Here is a 19,857-nt window from a genome sequence, read left to right on the forward strand (position 1 = left end):
GGATAGAGCAGTGAACAAAATTATGCATGATGCCTATTTCTCCTTTAAAATAGGAAAATTGATGTTATTTTACTGGGTTAAGGTACAGAATAGTTTATGCATAGATGATATGCTTAGAGCACTACCTAACCACAATATGTACTATTTAAATGTATAATGGTAGCAGTGGTGCCCAAATATAGCAAAATTATGATTATCTGTTCACCACTTCTTATTATCGTTCTGATTTAATTATCACATATTATTATCATTCACTCCCTAGCAAGTCTTCTTTAACTTCCTTATAAACACCTTCAATAAAAATTTGCCTTTAAATCCCTGTTGCCTCATACCTTGCCAGATACATGCTGTGTTTACTGAATTGAATTCATGATGTATAATATTTATCTTGCTGAAAAAATTATTGATGATCATCCCAGAGCAGCCCTTTTAATTCATTCCTGGAAATAATCCTGTTATTTAGAAAGATGACAGGTTTCTAAGCATTGCAAATAGGCTTTGTGTAAAGATTCTTAAAGGAGTTATTGATAGTACCTCTAGAGACAGAGGCTCAGAATTAACAAAGCTGGGTTTGCTGTGTGTGTCAATAAACTGCAGACAACATATAGAATTAGACAGCAGTGAGAAAAAAGAGAGAGCCTACACCTCATCACTGGTGAGCATAGTTCCTAGACTTGGCCCCATGAGAGTTGTGATTATTTGATTATTTGAAGTATGGAGAATCAGTTTAAAATAAATGTATCCAATTTTCACAGTTGTCTCAATCAACCCATTAAAGATTGTAGTCCTTATAACTAACTAGAATGTGCAGAAATAGATCCAGGCGCTTCCGAGTGGCCACGATTCCTCGGACACTGCAACTGCTCTCAGTCAGTGTCATTGTGATTAAGGGCGTTAGGTTTGGGAGGAAGGCAGGTAAGTAAGTAAGTGTTCTCCCCACAATATACTGTTCATATTACTTTCTCTTTGCACTGAAGCCCTAACGTTTCATTTTCTCATGTTCTCAGAATTTTGTCTCCTCCCCTTTTGAAAGAGGTGTCAGATTCTAGAGGAATGTCTTTGCTGTGCAGGGACTTTTATTACAGTGTCGGTTTTGGTCTCACCTTGTCACTATTAATGGCATGGACCTGCTGTCAAATAAGAATAAATTCCTGCTCAGGTAGCCTACTGGGACTATTCAAAGCATGTTCTAAAATAGTCTGAAAAGGAACAAATAATACAGAGTAATTTGAATTGCTGCATGAGAAGCAAGGAAAATTAGGGCTTAATCAAAGAATTATCAAACTAATTAGGTGTTATTTATTAATGTGTCATGTCTTGTAATAATCTTATCTGTCGTTTATATGCAAGAGTGCAGATTAAAAAAGCATTCTACTGATTATGTGAATATATTCTCCTAGTGCTTTTCCAAGGTTCAATTGGGTGGCCCAGTAGATAAAGAACAGGGAATCTAGGATTTTCTAACCATTCAAATAAATGCATAATTCTTAACCCTTTTCTTAAGCAGGTCTTATTTTATTTTATTATTTTAAAAGAAGCCCTTATTTTATCCATAGACAGAAATAAATATATCCCATACCTATTTTGATATAAGTAATTATGAACTAAGTAGTTTGATACAGCTACTTTCAGAGAGACCTAATTTGGCAACCAAATATTCCTTGTCCATAGCTTTATTCCTGCATAGAATGTTTGTGCAAGATGAAGACAATAATGAATTTTTTCGATACTAATATTAACTTCACAGGTTGTAGATTGTTGAGCCAGTTGCTCTGGGTTTTTTGATCAATTCTGTGGCACACTGTACACACATGACTGCTGGTCTAATGTATTTTACATTTTGGTTCTCTAAAATATTCTGTGTCGAGGCAATGGTACTGTTATTCCCACGTAGTAGTAATAATTATCCCACATTTGAAGATAATACATTTTGTCTGTCTCCTTCTCAATATCTAGGTTGACATGTTGAAGTCATCCTATCAGTCTCCCAGCAGTTACTGGACCCCTGTATGTGCTTAATCACTCAGTCGTGTCCAACTCTTTGCAACCCCATGGACTGTAGCCCATTAGGCTCCTCTGTCCAGGGAGATTCTCCAGTCTAAAATACTGGAGTGAGTTGCCCTTCCCTTCTCCAGGGGATCTTCCCAACCCAGGGATCGAACCCAGATCTGCATTGCAGGAGGATTCTTTACTGTCTGAGGCACCAGGGAAGGCCAAGAATACTGGAGTGGGTAGCCTATCCCTTCTCCAGGGGATTTTCCCAACCCAGGAATTGAACTGGCATCTTCTGCTTTGCAGGCAGATTTTTTACTAGCTGAGCTACCAGGGAAGCCTGGTACAGACCCCTAGTATGCATTCAATGCTAGTGGTGGTAACATGATTTTCAAAGCAAAGGAAGCAACAATCTTGTCCGAAGTTATTATAAATCAAGCAATGAACAGTATTAAGAAAGCTTGGGGAGAAAATGGAAGAAAGTGCTGCTGCTGCTGCTAAGTCGCATCAGTTGTGTCTGACTCTGTGCGACCCCATAGACGGCAGCCCACCAGGCTCCCCAGTCCCTGGGATTCTCCAGGCAAGAACACTGGAGTGGGTTGCCATTTCCTTCTCCAGTGCATGAAAGTGAAAAGTGAAAGTGAAGTCGCTCAGTTGTGTCCGACTCCTAGCAACCCCATGGACTGCAGCCTACCAGGCTCCTCTGTCCATGGGATTTTCCAGGCAAGAGTACTGGAGTGGGGTGCTATTGCCTTCTCCGGGAAGAAAGTACTGCTGCTGCTGCTGCTGCTAAGTCGCTTCAGTCATGTCCGACTCTGTGCGACCCCATAGACGGCAGCCCACCAGGCTCTGCCATCCCTGGGATTCTCTACTAACAACTAAACTGTATGATTACTAGAGTATAATCTAGAGAAGTATAAACTAAAGAAGAAAGAGCCACAGAACCTCGGACAGGCTTGATAAGGTGAAGTCCTAGTGTTTTGCCAATGTTTATCTTCAGCTTTATTCTGATTGTTATTATTAATTGCTTACAATGAGTTTAGTATTTATCCTTATATCTAATTATTTGCAATCCTTTGGACCATAGTCCACCAGGCTCTTCTGTCCATGGGATTCTCCAGGCAAGAATACTGGGTTGGGTTCCATTTCCTTCTCCAGGGGATCTTCCCAACCCAAAGATCCAACTCAGGTCTCCTGCATTGCAGGCAGATTCTTCACTGAGCCACCAGGGAAGCCTGATTCTTATTCAGGTGGTCAATTTTTTTCAGTCTAAGGTGGGGAAATGTAGTGGTATAATTAGATGAACTTTTTTATTTACAATACCAAATGAGAAGTCAATGCAGGAGAAAAAACTGAACAAATATAGTTACTATCTATACAGGTGTGTTCTTCCAAATTAGACCCCATATTGGAAAAGACCCTGATGCTGGGAAAGATTTGAGGGCAAGAGTTCTCCTTGAGACAGAAGATGAAATGATTAAATAATATCACTGACTCAATGGATGTGAGTTTGAGCAAATACTGGGAGATAGTGAAGGACAGGGAAGCCTGGTGTGCTGCAGTCTATGGGGTTGCAAAGATTCAGATGTAACTTAGTGACTGAACAACAACAATACTTTAGTGTCTGTCCTTTGTCATTCGCACTTAATTATTTATGTTGCATTTCTTAAATCCCCACTACTCTATTTTATTCAATATTATGGCTTTGTGGTTGATATGGTGCCCTCCTGAAGAAAAAATTGTCATGTATAAATCACCACTTCTGCAGCTACTCATGCTGTTTATGTAACAGGCACATGTTTAGTAGACAAGGTTTGTAATAATTGAAATCTCTGATACAAATTGAGGAAAATAGACATAGAAAAAGCACCAACATTGTCATATTGAAACATCCAGTGAGAAACAAACTGATGATTTAATCTTCTCTTAGATGGAGGTTACCTAAGATGTAACCTTTTCCATTTTCTGTTATTCATGACAATGATTACATTAATAATGATTTTTACCCCAGAGGGATATTTTTTGTGTAAATTATAAATAGCCTCCTGGCAGACACTGGATAAGCAGTGTGCATTGTTTTAAATGACACAATATCAATTATACACAATTTAAAACAGGAAGAAAAGTTGGATGATTTCCAAATGTGTCATTCAAGTGAGAATGTGTTTGTGAATTTAATTGTGCTTTCATCCTATTACATAATAATTATTAACATGGTCCCATTTTATCCTTTATCTATTAAGCACAAGCACTGAAATATTTAAATTTGTGTTATGTGCTTGTAGTTGAAAAGATAAGGAGTTTTATAATCTTTATTAAAGCAACCAGTAGAAAATTCTTTACTAAAACAAAATGCTAACCCCTTCTTTTCTCTTCCTAAGGTAAATTCCAAAACCAGGATGTTCCTTATTAATTGGTTCTATGGTTCTTCTTTAGGCTTTTCATATTTCTTTGAAATGCTTTTAAATATGGAATGGTTTCATGTGTCAGAGAAAATATTGGGGGACAGGAAAGAAATTTTCCTACAGATGTATATAAAGGATAGGATAATGGCAGTATCCCTTCCCTTTGCCAAGTCCTGTGTGGTGTGGACTTGGAGGTGGTTGAAAGATATCAGACTGATTCTATTCTGTTTGAATGAGATCTCTGTATAAAAGAGAATATGCTGTCTTTCAAATTTGATATAATAGCTTAAAAACGTACCTCCCTGTATTTGAGGATAAGGATAAAGGAAAGATACCGTGAAGCTTGAAAACAATGGCTTGCCTAGAGCTGGAGAAAAACTCAGGAAATCATCCAGACGTTATTCTGTGTCTACCCTTAAAAGATTTTGGAGGGTTGTTAGGGATGGTCATGACAACGTTGATGATGGAAAACATTCACTACTTTACTGAGAGCCCGCAGTGGGAGGAGCCTGGTGGGCTGCAGTCCATGGGGTCGCTGAGTCGGACACGACTGAGAGACTTCACTTTCACTTTTCACTTTCATGCATTGGAGAAGGAAATGGCAACCCACTCCAGTGTTCTTGCCTGGAGAATCCCAGGGACGGGGGAGCCTGGTGGGCTGCCGTCTCTGGGGTCGGACAGAGTCGGACACGACTGAAGCGACTTAGCAGCAGCAGCAGCAGTGTACCAGGCACTGTGCCGAGTTGCCGCACATGGATCATCTCACTGAATTCACACTGAACCCTCGGAGGTGGGTTATAAGTCTCCCACCTCGTAGATTAGGAAATTGAACCTAGAGGAAGTGGCAGAATTTGCTCAGATACATAGATATTGTCTCCAGCACTGTAGGGAGAATTATGTTTTCTGAAAAGGGGGTCACTGTGTCATCGGTTTTCTTTTTCCCTTCCCTTTCTTCACTCTGATTTGAGTGGTACAATTTAAAACAAACTCACAATCTCTATTTCCATTATAGTTTACACTTGACGCATACTCCTAAATCTTGCCAGTACAACTGCCAAAGAAAGCAAGCAATTTGCTGATAACTTTTAGCTGCCCTTGTTGGTTTTGTCAGTGACAGGAATCTGGTATAGAAAGTACAAGCAGAGTGAACTGTGATTCTATTCTCAGAGGCACGAATGACTTCTCACCAAAATTACTGGAGGAATATTAGAATATGGTTTACTTTTAAATTTCCTGGGTTTCTATTAAGCTGCCCCTAAGTCCTGATAAAAGATCACCCAGTTCCATCATTATATTTGTAGTCAAATTTTATTTTTAGTAGTGGGAGTGACAGCAAATTGAGATAGAAGAGAACATAGAGTATATTTATCTCTAAGGTTGTTGGTAGGTCCTGAAGTTATTGAGAATGAAAATAACAGATTCTAGTAGTTTAGGAATTCATTTGGCAATTGACTATGCCAGCTGTTGTCTGTCAATAACCTCTTTGGTAGAATTCACAAGTCAAAAAGCCAGAAAAGATTTGAGACAGAAGGAGGCATTATTTATTCTCCATGTTCAGATAGTTTACAAAAATGTCTAGTCTCTTACCTCTTAAGAAGGGAATTTGTTATTCTGCTTGAAAGCTGTTTTAATGCATTTTGCAAATGTATTTTTGCAAATATTTTGGGAGCCTTCTTTTTTCTCTCAATTTCTCAACTTGCTACTCGCATTTCTATTATCAATAATTTATTGTGACTTGATTTTCAGTCTTTGAATAGATCAATAAAGTGTGTTGGATCTCTGAAAAGTAAACCAGAATACAAAACCTAAAGTATTAAATTTTGACTCAAGAGTTATGATATATTCAGTCAGTAAGTTCAGACACTCAGTTGTGTCTGACTCTTTGCAACCCAACGGACTGTGGCACGCCAGGCTTCCCTGTCCATCACCAACTCCCAGTTGGTTAAACTCATGCCCATTTCATCCTCTGTCATCCCCTTCTCCTCCCACCTTCAATCTTTTCCAGCATCAGGATCTTTTCCAATGAGTCCATTCTTCACATCAGGTGGCCAAAGTATTGGAGTTTCAGCTTCAGCATCAGTCCTTCCAATGAATATTCAGGACTGATTTCCAGGGACTCTCAAGAATCTTCTCCAACACCGCAGTTCAAAAGCATCAACTCTTTGGTGCTCAGCTTTCTTTGTAGTCCAGTTTTCACATCCATACCTGACTACTGGAAAACCATAGCTTGGACTAGATTGACCTTTATTGGTAAAGTGGTGTCTCTGCTTTTTATATGTTGGTCATAGCTTTTCTTCCAAGGAGCAAGTGGTCTTTTAATGTCATGGCTGCAGTTACCATCTGCAGTGATTTTGGAGCCCCAGAAAATAAAGTCTCTCACTGTTTCCATGGTTTTCCCATCTATTTGTCATGAAGTGATGGGACCAGATGCCATGATCTTTGTCTTTTGAATGTTGAGTTTTAAGCCAGCTTTTCCACTCTCCTCTTTCACTTTTGTCAAGAGGTTCTTTGGTTTCTTTTCACTTTCTGCTATAAGGGTGGTATCATCTATGTATCTGAGGTTATTGATACTTCTCCTGGCAATTTTGATCCCAGCTTGTGCTTCATTCAGCCTGCTGTTTTGCATGATGACTCTGCATATAAGTTAAATAACAGGGTGACAATATAAACTCCTTTCCCAATTTGGAACCAGTCTGTTGTTCCATGTCTGGTTCTAACTGTTGCTTCTTGGCCTGCATACAGATTTCTCAGGAGGCAGGTAAGATGGTCTGGTATTTTCATCTCTTGAAGAAATTTCCACAGTTTGCTGTGACCCACACAGTGAAAGGCTTTGGCATAGTCAATAAAGCAGAAGTAGACGTTTTTCTGGAACTCACTTGCTTTTTCAATAACCCAAAGGCTGTTGGCAATTTGATCTCTGGTTTCTCTGACTTTTCTAAATCCAGATTGAACATCTGAAAGCTCACGGTTCACATAGTTTTGAAGCCTGGCTTGCAGAATTTTGAGCGTTAACTTTGCTAGCGTGTGAGATGAGTCCAATTGTGCAGTAGTTTGAACATTCTTTGGCGTTGCCCTTCTTTGGGATTGGAATTAAAACTGATCTTTTCCAGTCCTGTGGCCACTGCTGAGTTTTCCGAATTTGCTGGCATATTAAGTGCAGCACTTTCACAGCACTTTCGCATTTCACTACAACTTGCTGCTGAACAGCTGTCAATTGCAGAATGTTGGATCCCACCAAAAAAGACACCCCACAACCAAGCGCAAAGAAGAAGCCCCAGCAAGACCGTAGCAGGGGTGCAATTGCATTTAGAATCAAGCTGCATACCCGCCAGAGATGCTCCAATGGTTCAAACAAACTGTGCACACCAGGACCCAGAGACCCCACAGAGACTGAACCAGAATTGTGTTTGAGTGTCTCCTGTGGAGGTACAGGTCAGCAGTGGACTGCCACAAGGGCAGGGGCTCTGGGTGCAGCAGACTTGGGTATGGCATAAGCCCTCTTGGAGGAGGTCACCATTAACCCCACCACAGAGTCATCGGAACTTACACAGGACTGGGGAAACAGACTCTTGGAGGGCACAAACAGAACCTTGTGTGCACCAGGACCCAGGAGAAAGGAGCAGTGACCCCACAAGAGACTGACGCAGTCTTGCCTGGGAGTGTCCAGGAGTCTCTGGTGGAGGCGTGGGTCAATGGTGGACTGCTGCAGGGTTGGGGGCACTGGGTGCAGCAGTGTGTGCATGGGACCTATTGGAGGAGGTCACCATTATCTTTATAACCTCCACCTCAGGTCAAACAACAGGGAGGGAACACAGCCCTACCCATCAACAGAAAATTGGATTAAAGATTTACTGAGCACAGCCCCGCCCATCAGATCAAGACCCTTTCTCTCTCAGTCAGTCTCTCCCATCAGGAAGCGTCCATCAGCCTCTTATCCTTCTCCATCAGAGGGCAGACAGAATGAAAACCACAATCATAGAAAACCAAACTGCTCACATGGACCACAAGCTTGTCTAACTCAGCGGAACTATGAGCCTTGTCACGTAGGGCCACCCAAGTTGAACGGGCCATGGTGGAGAGTTCAGACAAAACGTGGTGCACTGAAGAAAGGAATGGCAAACCACTTCAGTATTCTTGCCTTGAGAACCCCATAAACAGTGTGAAAATGTTCCCTTGATATCTAATTTTCTTGAAGAGATCTCGAGTCTTTCCCATTCTATTGCTTTCCTCTATTTCTTTGCATGGATCACTGAGGAAGGCTTTCTTATCTCTCCTTGCTATTCTTTGGAACTCTGCATTCCTATGGGTATATCTTTCCTTTCCTCCTTTGCCTTTAGCTTCTCTTCTTTTCTCAGCTATTTGTAAGGCTTCCTCAGACAACCATTTTGTCTTTTTGCGTTTCTTTTTCTTGGGGATGGTCTATGATATATTAAATGTACTCATTTTTAGGGGGGTTTCCCTGGTGGCTCAGTGGTAAGGAATCTGCCTGCAGCTCAGGAAACTTGCAGGAGATGCGGGTTTGATCTGTGGGTCGTGAAGATTCTCTAGAATAGAAAATGGCAGCCTCTTCCAGTATTCTTGTCTGGGAAATCCCATGGATAGAGGAGCCTGACTACAGTCTACGGGGTGGCAAAAGAGTCAGACACAACTGAGCAACAAAACAACAACAATGTATTCAGGGATATGCCATCTTATAATGACCAGGTTGGTAAACAGCAGCCTTATTAGAACTGATACTTCTATTTTAGTAGCAATGATCAGTTAAACTAAATGAATAATAGCTCATCACTTATTAGTCAGTAAGTTAGCATGTGCCAGGAGGAGGGCCATGCCTAGAGATGTAAATAAAACTTGAGATTTTTAACTCAAAATTTTATTGAAATTTTGTAATTTTTCTTAAAAATGATCCCTTTTTAATTCTATTGAATTATACCTTAAAGTTTTAAACATAAATATAATATTTTAAGCATTTGTCATATTTGAAAAAATTGATTTCCAATAAAATAAATCACTGTTATATTTCTATCCTTCAACTCCTTAGAGAATAGGCAACTCCATTTTGATAAAGTATGTTTGACATTGGAGAGCAGCATTTCAGAGACCTAATTTGAATTAATTATAACTTTGAAAATTGAATTGACATAACTGATGGTCAAAAGCATGCACTATTTGTATTTCAAATCATCTTCAAATGAAACAAGAATTAACATATCCATTACAAATACCATTATGCCGTAATATAGGATACTGCACTTAAGATCTATTTTTTCTTAGTTATTATGAGTATCATTGGCTATAGAATTCTAAAGCCTAACAAAACAGCATTTGTACTGAGTTGAAATTGTTTACCATTATTCTAGATTTCATCATTTATTTTATTTGTTCCTTGTGCCTCATTGCTCTCTCTAAAATAAATGCAGACAGACAACATTCTGCTGTGAAGAACACTGAGTTGAGAATCTGCATTCATGTATCATACTTATGTGTCACTTAGGTCAATGTAGCAAGTTGTTTAGCTTCTTTGAATTTCAGGGTTCTCAGTAAATTCTTAAGTTTCTTCTGGTACTAATATTCTTTTCGGGTTACATGTGTAGGTGTGTAATTCTTTGGGCTTGAAGCATACCACAATGGGTAATTTACATAGTCTTTGCACTTTAGGGTAACTGTAGATTCAGAATATATTGGATGTGTTATATCTTGATTGGGCTAATGAAGCTAGTTTTCTTTATCTTTGACCTTTAAGCTCAATTTTTCCCACTAATGGATAAAACTGTTAAAGTTTCACTTTCATGGAAAGATTGGTACTCATAAATAAATTGGTAAAAGTTCTGACAGAAAGAAAATGAATACTTTGGCCTGGAACTGTAAATAACTGAAAAATAGAAAGCAAAAAATAAATTTTATCACGTGTTTTGTTGGAAGTATTCTGTACTCTGCTGAGATCTAAAAATACTGTAATTTGGTTTGTTCATATTCAAACACTCTAGAAACAGTGTAACAGAATAGCATGTAGTAACATTCATTTATTCACTTACTCATGTGCTCATTTTCTCTTGTAGGTATTCATTTCTCTTTACTAAATATGTATGCATATTCCAGACTCTGTTCTCAAGTTGCTCATAGTCAAATGAGGATTAAAAACAGAAACAATAGCAATAACAAAAAATCCCAGCACAGACTTGTAAATAAACAAATGCATTGAGAATCAGAAGATAAGTGTACACTGGCTATTCTGAGAACATAAGAGTTGTGAAGGGTGTGGCTGGAAGGGAATCAAGGAAGAGATTAAAGGCATTTCACTGGATGACTCCAAGGCGAGTAGGGTAATTGTATCCTAAGTACATGAGATAGTTTTTATTTTTGTAAATTGAGACTGCACTCTATCTAATATGCCTCATAATCTCTTTTCATATCAGCTCTGACCTTTGTACTAAAAGAAAAATTTACAGTTCATATTACCTATTTGTCTATTTTTTCCATCTTTACTGTCTGCCTATTGCCTCATCTTATGTATAAATATGATTTGCTCTGGGGTTGACAGAGATATAATTTGGATAGCTAGAAGGAAATATTTAAGAAAAGTGAAGAAATAGTAATTCTGCAAGTTTTGAAAACCTCCAAGTTGACAGTCTATCTAGAATTGTCAAAATGAGATCAGGGACCAAGATGGGTACTTGAGGTCAATTTAATATCTAATTAATGTTAAGCAGAATATGATCGTGAAGAAAACTATGAGACTTTTAATCTTAGGAAGTGAATCTTTAAAGATCTTATAAGAGTTATTAGTCATTTATGACAATGGGTAAAATAATTGTCATTTATCTTGACCTTCCGAATAAATATTCAATAAATAGAAAAATAAAAATGAAGTGAAAAATGTTTATCTTAAATGCTTTTGAGGTATAACCTTGGTTAGGCCACTTTTCCTTCTAGAGACTATTTTTGTCCACCTGAAACATTAGGGTGTTGAAATAACTGATTTCAAAGATCTCTTCCATACCCTAAAACTCTATGATTGTGATTCCGTGCATCTATTTTTATTAAATCCTGGATATCAGGTATTCTGTCATAATCAAGGTGTAAGAATAAATGAAACAATGATATGATCTTGAATCAATCTCATTTCCTTTTTCAGTTAGCTTTTCCATGGTAGAATTATTTCTAACTTATAAATTAGAGATGAAGACGAAAACACACTAATATTACCTTTATCATTTTTAATCAAAGGAATTATGAAATATGTATTTGACTTCTATTCCTTGCTTTCCATCAAAGCAAATATGCAAATATGTAATAGCACATGGAAATATTAGGGAAACTTTTTATCAGGATGCAAAGAAACCTTTCGAGTAGAAACATTTTGGCCTGGAGGATGCTCTTTGATCTAAGTAGTTGAAGCTTTTGGTTTTTTAAACACCCATACAGTAGGGTTGCATTACCAAATTATACTAAATAAACCATTTGCTTAAAAGTTTTCTAAAATCATGAAAAAATATCTTGAAAATTAATTACCAATATGCTGTACTTTTAGAATAAGCCAACAAAGCAGCTATGACTTATACTTCAATGTCTTCTATATAAATCCTTTGGCAAAATGGAAAACTATGTAATTCAAGTGACAACAATGACTAAGCAATTAGTCCATAAATAGCATCTGGCTAAGTAAATAGGAAATTTCCTGCCCTTATCTGAATATTTCTCATTTGTTCCCAGATGCTCAAGCCAAATTGTCAGTCATCTTTGATTTCTTTCCTGCACTTACCATATCAAACTCATTTAAAAAAATCCTACTGAGTCTGTATAAAAATGCACTCTGAGTCCATCCATTTATCTACAGTTCCTGAGTTTTTCATTGACCATATCTTTAAAAATTCCATCTATTATTCTAAATAGCACTCCTTATTACTCTTCCTTGATACATTTTTAATAAGATGCTTATTTTCATTTTACTTATTTAGTTGATATTTTTTCTCTCTGCCCAGTAGAATCTCAGCTCTGTGAAACAGGTGATTTTCTCTGTATTGGCACTGCTGTAACTCCATGTCCTAAGAAAGTGCCTAGAACTAAATAGGCACTCAGGTACATTTTTTGCAGGAACAACTACATCTCTACTGCAACACCTAGACCAGGCTCATGTCATCTCTCACCTGGGTTTTTTTCAACAGTTTCCAACTGATCTGCGGCTGCTTCTTATATCTTTTCCTTTGCAAACATTATTTTTGTTCACACAGCAGCCAGTGAGTTTTTAAAACCCTATGTGTCATACTAAAACACTTCAAAAGTTTACCATTACCCATAGAACATATCCAGACTCACAAGAGCAGCCCAGAATGCTCTGATATGAGCCTATCGCTGCTCTCCAGCACCAGTGACCTTTAAGCAATCCAGGCTGTTCCTAGCATAGGCATTTTAACTTGCCTTTCCCTGCCAGGAATCCTTTCATCCGGCCTCTCCTGAGGTTTACTCTTTTGTATTCAAGTCAGAACTTGTGTCTCCCGTTTGGAGACAGAGACCCTTGATACATTGTGCAGTTGTCCTGCAGTCTGTGTACTTACACAAAGGCCCCCTGCTCTTCTTTCATCTCAAGATTTGGACTGGCCTGGCAAGTGACCCGACCAGTTGGGAAGAGCTGCTTCTTAATTTTGCACTAAGCAAGTCCTCCTCCTCCAACCATACCACCATGGACAGCACACACACAGAAAGGAGACAATTTGAGCAAAGCGTCATAGGTTAGTGGAGTTCTGCTCAGTGCTAACCCAGTTCTTCCTTTTCCAACCCATTTAGTGTCATCTCTTTCTCACAGTCACTGTCTGCCTCACCACTCTGTTTTGATGTCCCTCCAGTTCTGAGATCTGAAATTATCAGTCTTGCTTGTCACCTGTCTCCCTTCATCTTTAATGTAAACTTTATAACAACACAGCCCTTCTCTCTTCCCTGTGGTCCCTCACTGATTTTATTTGTACTGCTATGCCCAGGAACCCTCACAACAACCCAGCTGGAAGAGACATTACTGTTCTTGTTTCACCCTGAAACATTCTTAACATCTGAGTCCTCAGTTAAGTGATAATTGCCTGTTTACACGTATCCTTCACAAGATCAAGTACAAGGGCTGCAAAGTTATATATGTAGAAATTAGCAATACACAAGTGGGAGTTATAAAGATGCCTATGACTGAAGTAAAAACCTTGGATCTGTCCACCTCATACAAACTCTTGAGCTTCAGATTCCTTATTCTTCATTTCATAGGCAAATTCACCAAGTCTGGGATTATTGTATGAGTGATATCTTAATTTTTTTAATAAGAAGGGTGGAAAAGGGAAGAGTTACTGACACTCTAAACACCTCTGCTCCATTCCTTCCATTTTAGAGGTAGTCCAAAAGGACAAGGCAGAGAAAGGAACCCTCAGTAAAGAAACTTGAAGGTCAACTTGTCCCTCTTTTAATAAAGACACTAGCACAATTACTATATGTCTCAGCCTAAAATATAAACCATATTTTCATTTAATTTTAATATTTGTTCAATTCTAAACTTTGAAAATATTATTCTATATGTTATAAAAAATAGTCTAGGAACCTTGTGCCAGCAAATAAAAGCAATACTATTGCTTTAACATACTTGGCAATAGTTTTCTTATTAATTTCAAATTTTCCCATTTTATGTTCATCATAGATCCCCAGGTGGCTCAGGGGTAAAAAATCCGCCTGCCAATGCAGGAGACACAAGCTCGATCCCTTGGTTGGAAAGATCTCCTGGAGAAGGCAGGAGATGGCAACGCCCTGCAGTTTTCTTGCTTGGGAAATCCCATAAACAGAGGAGCCTGGCAGGCTCCAGGGTTGCAGAAGGGTCGGACACGACTTAGTCACCTAGCAAACAATGACAGTAGATGCACAAATGCTTTAAATACTATTGACAGAATGCATTGGGATAGGTGTTTGTAATTAATCACAGTTTATACTTTCTCAAGATGTAAATGAATTTTAACTCAGTGGTCATTTACAAGAGTGACACTCCCTCTGTCATGAGATCTATCACTTCATTGTTTGCGGCGCAGGAGGCCTTTCAAAGTCTGTAGTCTCCTGGATGTACTGGGTACCTCCTTGAAAATGCAATGAGGGCCCAAGGGAAAAAAAAATAACTATCGAGCATTAGAGTAAAAAATATCCTCAATATTTGTTTCAAGATTTAGGAGGTAGACTTTAGTTATCTAGAGATGGTTTAGAACTAGGAAATCTCCTTTGATTAAAAAACTAGGTAAATCAAGCTTCAGTATTGTGAATTGCTTTTTCCTTCACATTACCTGAATTCTGCTCATAGCCTCCTTCTTGATTTGAGATTCTGAGTAATTCATTATTTCTAGTAAAGTAAAGAAAACATCAGTAACTTAGATCATTAGGAGGAATGCATACTATATGTCATCCCCAGTGGAATTAGACTAAACCGAAAGCAATCATATTGACTTGAGTGAGAAAAAACTCAGAACAATAAAATATTGGCAGCTTACAAACATGAGATTCAGGTATTATGGAAATAAGCCAGTCAAAATCACTCACGGAACAAAAATAAAGCCAATTCACTGTGTTTGAATGTCAGAGGGATTTTCAGGTAATAGCTTGTAAAATGAAGGGCACCTTTAGAGATCCAGTGTAAATTTCAACAATGTAAATTCTTCCTTTAGAGAGTAACAATCCTCACAAATTCCAAAGAAATATATTCCTAATAAAATGATAAGCCTCTTTCCTGTAAATGAGTTCTGCTATTTCTGTCATGTTTAATTTTATCTGTTATTATGTCTTTGTTGTCTTACTTCAAAAGTCTGTTTCAAGTCCTCTTGTGTAATAAGGTGGGATATAAATTGTAAATATATTGTAGGAGAAAGAATATTTTGAGTATTTACTATGTGTTAGATGTTTCATTTCTTAATCCTCACAACAGCTGACAAAAACTCTCCTCATTTTAGAAAGGCCATGAAGCTTGGATACTTCATGACATTTTCAAATTCACACAGATTATAGGCAGTGGAGCTGAAACTCCCATATTTATTTGATTCCAATCATGTAGGCTTTATAATAAACAGCTTGCTTTCATTATAAAATTATATTACTATATCCATAAATTATTATATAGATATAATTTTATATTCATTCATATAGAAAAAATAGTCTGTAATTTCAGTAGCATTTTCTGACATTATTTGAACATAAAAGAGGCCTTTTCTGTAAGTCAGTACCAGAGAGTCAGGTGTCATTCTCAAGTATGACATGCCTGATTTGTTTTGGTGACCCTTAACAAAACAAAAACTTGCCCTGAGCTAATAATTCCCCTGCCAGAGCTACCTAGCTCTGTCACTCTAGAGGCAAAAAAAAAAAACTTTTTTTTTTTCTTTTTCTGTTGGTGATACTTCCCTACTGAGTCCACTGTCTCACCATCATGTGGTTGTCCATTTTAGAGAGTATGATATTGTTTATTATAGTTGTAGAGAATTTCTGATATAGACTGCACTTTGTACTTTATGTTGCAGAAATACCTGTTTGATTGTTCTAATAGTTCTATGTATCTTGGCATCCAGGCTTTTTTTTTTCACTAGATAATCACTGTCTGCTATCCCTCCCTCTCCTCCTCCATTCTTTACTTGGGAAACTCTCTTCAGGCTTTTAAATGCAAGAATCATTCTGTGACATCTCCTCTGTGTATATTATTTCCCATCATCACACTATGTTATAATAATCTGTCTGTAAATCTGTTTTAGCCATGATATTGGGAACTTCTTACAAGCAGAGTTGGAGATTAATGTTTTTCCTGTGCTGAGATATAATAAGTGCTAAGTTAAAAAATAAAATAATGACTTCAGAGTTCCTCCAGGAAAATATACGAAGATTTTGTAGTCTAAGTTATAAACTATTCCCTATGGAAAGAATTGAATACATTCAAAAATAAATTCTTAAATGGCTGATCAAAACTAAGATCATACATTACTGCTGTTCAAGGAAGTATTTGACAGCAGAGAAATCAGTTCAATTTGAACAAGCAGGATCCCTTGAAGATATTTTTGAAAGCCTTATTATTTAGAAATAATTGATTTATGGATGTTCATGGTCACTTGTATTTAAGCTTTAGTTATTTAATTGACTCCTTCCTCAGTCTAGATTCTCCATAGATTTTAAAAGCTACAAAATACCATCCTATTTTAGAAACATTTTTTCAAGGACAGCTTTCAAGCAAAATTTGGGAGAGAATACTCCCTAGTGTACATCCCTTTGGCTTACAAAGATGGTAGAAAGTCAGGGTGGAAACTCCACTCCTCTGTCTCTCTTCATCCTTACATGTGATGGACCTTTACATGTGACTATCTTTAACTGCCTTAGGTAGTCTGAGAGGAAGTTTCAGCACCTCAAGTCCACTTCTTAGGAGCTGAGCCCCTGAATCCCTGTTCACTTCAGTTTAAACTGCAAAATGAAAATTATACCTGCATTCTAAGCATCTTATGAAGATTAAATGACTTCATATGTCAAAACTGTTTGGGATCATTCTAGGCATATGTGTAGTAAGAACTGTATAAATATTAGCTAGGGAAAATCAATGTGGCACAAACTCCTTTTTTAATGTGCCCACCCATCCTTACCTTTTCCTTGCTTACTGAAAAATGAAATTCCATGTTACATTCCATATTTCCATCTTTGCTTTCATTAGGAAAATAATCAGTACTAATATGGATGTATACTTTTCTAGATATATGGCATGGCCTGCATGAAAATATGCTTTGCTTCTGTGCATATGGGTGTGCTCAGTAATCCATCTGGATGGGTTTAACAGCTAAAAGTAAATCCTTCAATGAGTAGCTAGTAACCTCTTCTACTCAGCTTGAGGGCCTGGAGTTCCTCCCTTCTTTGCCACCACAGAAGGTGTTGTGTGTGCAGCTCTGGCTGCTAATCCACAATTCACCAGAGCAAACTAATTTTGACAAATTCTAAAAAAGGAAGACTTCTAGTAAGCAGGCAGGTCTGCTAGCATTCAATAATATCTAGTTGTCAGTGAAATTTTAGAAAGTGCATATATATGCCCGTGTTGATTCTTAGATTTAAAAGAGACACACAGCAGGAGTTTATGAAATGAAAATGAATGATAAAAGATTTTGCAAGCATTTCATATGGGATCATACGTTAGTTAATGTTTACAGTTCATGGCCCGGATGGTTTTGTTTAATTAAAGAAATCACTTGGGATAAGGAAGTATTGAGAACAATTGTGAGATTTTATGGTTCATAATAAGCCTAGAGATGAGGGAGGCTTTTAAGTTTCTATAAAACTGAATATATTTTCCCTGTGGCCCATTATTTACTTAACTGCGGGTCATTTATTTTAGCAGGAGAAAATGTACCTGTTCAATATCAAAAGGCCTATGAATTTTAATTTTCCTTTATTGCCTTATTATATCACTCGAGAATTTTTAGTTAAAAGAAGAAAATGGTGATTTTTCTATGTATTAGGGTTCCTCTTAGCTTCTGTGATTTCAGTTTCCATAATTTGAAGTGCATATTGAAAATAATTGCTTTATTTGAATACATGTAGGTTTTTCATTAATAAAGTCCAGTAGATATATTTGACATTGTATATATATCTAAGAAAAGAAATATATTCAGAAATAACTCTGAAGATAACTGAATCTTTGTATGTATCTACTTAAAGATCTCACCTAATATCAATTTTCTTATTGCATAATAATATGAATTTATACTTTGGATTATGAATTATGCATATTGGGGACAGATCTAGCTATTCTATTTATGTATATTAAATTTATTAATAATTTTTTTCAATATCTATTCCTGCATTGTGTGCACAGGGCAGAGCCCAGCCATACCACCTCCGTTACCAACAGAACAAGCTTCCAGACCCACTCTTGCATCACCTACTCTTGAAGGCAAGTATTTTATTTTTCCAAAGATCATCTCTATTGTAGATAGAATATAGAGAAACAAAGCAAAATAGTTGTTGCAGCAACAACAAAATCCACCTTTTCTCATAGTTTTAGTATGTCTAAACTACAGTTTACTCTTCCTAAAAGTACAATTTGCTCCTATTTAGAACACCAAAAATTTCCTCCTGTGATTATACATTGGTAGCCATTGGCTTCCAGAAGGATGACCAGCTTCATACTCTGGAAATCAAGCCAGGAAGTATAGGGTCAAAGGGACAGATAATACTTTGTAATTCTTGAATTGGTAACTCAAGAAAACATTGTATGCTCATTATCAGGAATTATACACTCATGTTAGCCTATTCTCTCCTCTATACCTTATTTATATTCTGTCCCCTAAATCCACTCCCAAATAAATTTCCAATAATTAGGAGAAAATGTTGGAGATTTTCAGCTCTTCTTATGTATCCTCCAAGCCCCTCCTACAAAGATAACCCAGGCCCTATTGATAACCTCTTGTAACTTAGAAAGATGGTAGTAACTTTGTGCCTTAGGAAATAATATAGTGATTAACAGCCTGTGTTCTACAATCACACAGATCTGGGTCCAGACTCTGGTTCTGCCCTTTTCTACCTGGATGACCTTAAATGTGATACCTAAACGTTCAGACTTTTTATTAGTAAAATACTGATGCTCATAATAATAATACTACTACAAACAAGTGTTGTAAAGGTAGAATAAAACTGTAACAATTGCAAAAATTTTATTTTTGTATTTGATAGTGATGAACTTAGGGGTTTCTTTAACTTCATTGTATTAGCTTACTACAACTGTCCACAAAGAATAGTTTGTAGATCACCAGCATCAAGATCAATTGTAAAGCTCATTAAAAAAAATACATATTCCTACCACATCTTAGATCTAGTGAATCAGATTCTCTGGCAATTCAGAGAGGAAAATCTGTATTTTTAACAAACTCCTCAGTTGAGTCTTATATACATTGAATTTTAAGAGCCTTTGGCTTATGTTTATGTGTAAAAATGACTACAAATTCAAGCAGTTATTTTACACCAAACATATAAAGTTGGTAGCCTGCTTCAAATTGTTTTTAAATTTTTTTTATTTTTTTTCATGACACCTAAAAAAAAAATAAATAAATATTTTTATTTTTTAATAAAATCTGAATGCCTTGGTGAAAGATACATTGTCTAATTGACCACAGACCCAGAAGTCATTTGGCTATACATTTCTATTTCAGTCAATACATTTATTTATGTTACAGTCAGTAGCCAGGGGAGGATTTCAGTAGCCGAGCAGGTAAAGTTTTCCTAAGTTTAGATTGAAATACCAGCATGTTCTATGTACTTTTATGGCCAGATTCTGACCAAATCATGCCTGTGGCTATGCTGTATTCAACTCACATTTATTTAGAATATTTTTATGTTGGCTGTGGGTATATGCATTTCTTATTCGATGTCTCAAAACCCTGTAGATATTATTATCAATGATTAACAAATTTAGACTTGGAGTTTATTTTTTTTTAAC

At 37.1% G+C, this 19,857-nt stretch overlaps 1 protein-coding gene across 1 annotated transcript in view; it reads left to right on the top strand.

Annotated features, from left to right (window-relative positions):
* Nucleotides 1-19,857, top strand: part of LOC113898890 (triadin-like) — a 159,542-nt gene that overhangs the window by 53,539 nt on the left and 86,146 nt on the right. Inside the window, exon 6 of the mRNA XM_027552193.1 lies at nucleotides 18,238-18,315. Within this exon, the coding sequence (XP_027407994.1) occupies nucleotides 18,238-18,315 (78 nt within the window). The remainder of the gene's footprint in view (nucleotides 1-18,237; nucleotides 18,316-19,857) is intronic.

The sequence above is a fragment of the Bos indicus x Bos taurus genome, chromosome 9 (genome assembly GCF_003369695.1).
Source record: "Bos indicus x Bos taurus breed Angus x Brahman F1 hybrid chromosome 9, Bos_hybrid_MaternalHap_v2.0, whole genome shotgun sequence".
Lineage (NCBI taxonomy): Eukaryota > Metazoa > Chordata > Mammalia > Artiodactyla > Bovidae > Bos > Bos indicus x Bos taurus.